Source organism: Cyprinus carpio, unplaced genomic scaffold, assembly GCF_018340385.1.
Source record: "Cyprinus carpio isolate SPL01 unplaced genomic scaffold, ASM1834038v1 S000006550, whole genome shotgun sequence".
Taxonomy (NCBI): Eukaryota; Metazoa; Chordata; class Actinopteri; order Cypriniformes; family Cyprinidae; genus Cyprinus; species Cyprinus carpio.
The window spans coordinates 217,999-222,508 of NW_024879213.1; the positions used below are offsets into that span (position 1 = coordinate 217,999).

The 4,510-nt window shown below is 37.9% G+C and overlaps 1 protein-coding gene across 1 annotated transcript in view; it reads right to left on the reverse strand.

Annotated features, from left to right (window-relative positions):
• The window catches only part of LOC122143976 (butyrophilin-like protein 10), a 48,847-nt gene extending 44,515 nt beyond the window's left edge, over positions 1–4,332 (reverse strand). The window contains exon 1 of the mRNA XM_042754580.1: positions 4,165–4,332. Coding sequence (XP_042610514.1) covers positions 4,165–4,228 — 64 coding nt within the window. The 5' untranslated portion in view covers positions 4,229–4,332. The remainder of the gene's footprint in view (positions 1–4,164) is intronic.
• Between the last annotated feature and the right edge of the window lie 178 nt (positions 4,333–4,510).

The following is a 4,510-nucleotide window of genomic DNA, read 5'->3' on the forward strand; positions in this document are numbered from 1 at the left end:
TAATGACACGCCCAAGCCCTACTGGGCTAAAATCGTGCAGTCTGAATGCGGCTTTAGTGTTACCAAAGTCTCTGATTTGATTGTCATTGTTTGCAGCTGTTCGTCATCAATTTAACTTGTTTGCCTTGTGTATAAGTTCCAGTGTGTCCATTTTGGCCAGTTTTGTCATTGCTACCATGTTTGCTTGCCTACATTGTTTGGATTTACTTGTGAATATTATTAAAGAATGTTTTGAATCTTTATCTTCCTCGTTGTGCATGTTTAAGCAACACTTTGTGACAGAAGACTGGACTAAAAATGGATTTAGCAGCACAGTTTGCTGCTTTGGCCTGGAGTGGCCTGAATTTAATAGACTATACTCTTCAGTTCAGCCATCTTGCTGTCCACTCATACTTCGATACGACATGTAAATCTTTGTACTGGATCGTGGCTAACTACTACCATCAAGTAGGCCTCCCAGACATGAAAGGACTCTGCTGGATGGAGGCAATACTTAGATGTCTGAAGAGTGTATACCCCCAATTCATACCACAACCAGACTCAGAGCCCAGCCCACCATCACCCCACATCATGGAGACGAAACCTGAGCCCCCCACAGAAAGAGAGCTTCCGCCTGCCCTGACAAACGAACTTTGAGGATTACAGTGCCAATTATCGCCCTGGAGCTGGAGCCCAACTGCGAGTCTGACCAGGGGTGTGAGCCAGCAAAATCTGTGACCGTGGGAGATTTGGTGGAGCTAGACACAGAGGAATGGCTGATTGATTGGGAATCTGAAGTTGATCTGCCCAGTCCTGAATCTTGATATTGTCTAAATTTTTACAATATTCCATATATATCTAGATATGTTTGCATTTGCATTAAAAAAAAAAAGAAAAAAAAAAAGTGATTTTCTTTTGCCCATTAAAAAAGAAAAAAACAAAAACAACAAAAACAATTTCGATTGAACAGCTAATTTAAGCAGCTGAAAAAAAAATCTAGACCAAGTGATCACTTACTGTTTTTTATTAAATGAACATATGTAGGCCTATAACTAATGTAGTGCAAAACAAGTACAGAAAGTGCATTCTGTCAACTTTTTAGTGCATGCAATTCACAATTTAACTATGCAACTGGGGGAAAATAATTAAACTGGGATAAGTTTTTATAAAAAAGAAGAAATACAAGTTTTTTTTAGCTAAGAACAAGTCTGTCAACTGTCTGTGGTTTTAAGAGAAGCTCTGTGGCATAAAACTATGCTCCCACTGACACTAAAAACCCTCTTAGATGGGGAGCTAGTTGCTGAAGCACATAGCTATTTCTTATATATACCAAAGACTTTTGCACTCTCTTGGTCTACAGGTGCTGGTCATATAATTAGAATATCATCAAAAAGTTGATTTATTTCACTAATTCCATTCAAAAAGTGAAACTTGTATATTATATTCATTCATTACACACAGACTGATATATTTCAAATGTTTATTACTTTTAATTTTGATGATTATAACTGACAATTAAGGAAAATCCCAAATTCAGTATCTTAGAAAATTGGAATATTGTGAAAGGGTTCAATATTGAAGACACCTGGTGCCACACTCTAATCAGTTAATTAACTCAAAACACCTGCAAAGGCCTTTAAATGGTCTCTCAGTCTAGTTCTGTAGGCTACACAATCATGGGAAGATTGCTGACTTGACAGTTGTCCAAAACTGACCATTGACACGCCTTACTGGGAGGGCAAGACACAAAAGGTCATTTACAAAGAGGCTGGCTGTTCTGGGGAGCTCTGTGTCCAAACACATTAATAAAGAGGCAAAGGGAAGGAAAAGATGTAGTACAAAAAAGTGTACAAGCAATAGGGATAACCGCACCCTGGAGAGGATTGTGAAACAAAACCCCATTCAAAAAATGTGGGGGAGATTCACAAAGAGGTGGACTGCGAGGTCAGTGCTTCCAAGAACCACTACACACAGGCGTGTACAGAGACATGGGTTTCAGCTGTCACATTCATGTCAAGCCACTCTTGAACAGCAGACAGCGTCAGAAGCTCGCCTGGGCTAAGAACAAGTTGGACTGCTAGTGGTCCAAAGTTATGCTCCCTGATGAAAGTAAATTTTGCATTTCCTTTGGATATCAGGGTCCCAGAGTCTGGAGGAAGAGAGGAGAGGCACACAATCCACGTTGCTTGAGGTCCAGTGTAAAGTTTCCACAGTCAGTGATGGTTTGGTGTGCCATGTCATCTGCTGGTGTTGGTCCACTGTGTTTTCTGAGGTCCAGGGTCAACGCAGCCGTATACCAGGAAGTTTTAGAGCACTTCATGCTTCCTGCTGCTGACCAACTTTATGGAGATGCAGATTTCATGTTCCAACAGGACTTGGCACCTGCACACAGTGCCAAAGCTACCAGTACCTGGTTTAAGGACCATGGTATCCCTGTTCTTACTTGGCCAGCAAACTCGCCTGACCTTAACCCCATAGAAAATGTCCGAACTGTCCTGAGCGCGTTCTCATCTTCTTCTTCTTGCTTTACGGTGGATCTCAGACTTATAAGTGTATTACCGCCACCTATCTCTCAAGTGGACCATTGACACTCCTGATTGAGATTGTAGATAGAGTGTCAATGGTTCATTTGAGAGATAGGTGGCGGTAATGCACTTATAAGTCTGAGATCCACTGTGAAGCAATAAGAAGAATAAGACTCATCACACACCGGCTGTTGAGAACATGCTCAGGACAGTTCGGACATTGAGTGAATCAGAGGTAAAAAACTATATAAATACTGTTCAGTTTCTTACACAGACCGATTGTTTTGTGTCTTTACTCATCAATGTATCATCACGAGCCGCAGGGTTTAATTTGGTTTTGTTTGTTTTTTTGACTCTCAAAGCCTTGATTCCCCATCCACTTCCTTTATAAGACTGACAGACTACAATAGTTTGAGTTAAAAATCTTCAATTGTGTTCTACTGAAGAAACAAAGTCACCTACATCTTGGATGCCCTGGGGGTAAGCAGATAAACATCACATTTTATTTTGGGGTGAACTATTACTTTAAAGAACTGTATATGTCCTGAATCTTACTGGTGAAATAATTAAGAAACCTATTACATTGATCAACAGAGGAATGAACAAAATCCTTAGAAGGTTTAAGAAGTTTGTCAACAGTCTTTAACAGAGGATTAATTGCCACATCACCAGTAGTATTATTGAATAATAATCCTTGCATGCTGTGTTTAAATCAGAATGATAGACAGCCTGTTGTTCCGTGTACATAAGCTTATGAACTGTTTGACCAGATTTTTTTGCACTGCCGTTCTAGTTGCCTTCCAGCAGATTTCATTAAACGTAGTTCAGCAGTGTACCATGGACAAGATTTCCTAAATATAACAACCCATTCTTGCAATCATGCATATTCATCCAATAATGCAGATAGCATGGAATTATAGTGCTCAACAGAGTTAGAGATACAAATCACTTTGACAGAAGTGGAAAAGAGTGTGAAATCCATATGCTAAATATTATGAAATGTAATAATAAATTCAGACAAAGATCATGAAGGCATATCATTATAGTTAGATACTCATGTCAGTACTATCGAGTGACTGAATACCAACCCCAACAGAACAAACACTTCCAATATATGTCCCAGCTTATGGGTAGGAAAACTAACATGCTAGGTGCATTTAAAGCCATCCATTAATTATTACTGATGTCTAAAAAAATAACAGTATTAACATAAGTTTGATTATCAATCTGAAAATAAATTACACTAGTCAGAACCATAGCTGGACAGAGTGAGCTAAGAAATGTCAACAACTCAGTAGATTCAGAGAAAAACAGAGGATTTGGTTTTGGTAAACGGTAAATGAGCAGCACAAAAAAACAGGTGAAACACCATTGATTTTAAAAACCAAGCATTCAAATAATGAGACACTAAGAGCATCAATAACATTAATAGACACATCGGATCTAAAAACAGCCAGGGCACCACCATTACTATTTCAGGACAACTGGAGGATCAGATGACTGCCACTATAACTTCGTGTTTTTCATTTATTTACTTTTTAAGAAAGTTGTTTAATAATTGTTCATCAAAAATAAATAAGTAATAATATTTGATAACTAAACCGAGAAAAATCATGCCTACATTGCAGTTTCTGCTCTTTTGTAAAAGGATAATACATACCATCCGCGATCATCAGCAGTACTGACATACAAAGACATTTAGGAAGGTGCATCTTCAGATACATAAAATAAAATAACTGAAATTTCTAATCTAAATTATAGTAAAAAAGAAAAAAAAGGGTAACACGATAGATGATCATGATCCTTTGATGAGAAAATTCTGCTTTCACTTTCAGTTGGTAGAAAGGGCTAGGTCAAGTGATCAGGAAATAGTAATTCATATAAAAAAAACATATCAATATATAAAATATATGACAGAAATAAACAAAGGATGTATAAGGACATATTAAGTGTCAGAAGCTGTTTATTTAGGTCCTATACAAACATACATATATACTGTATATATA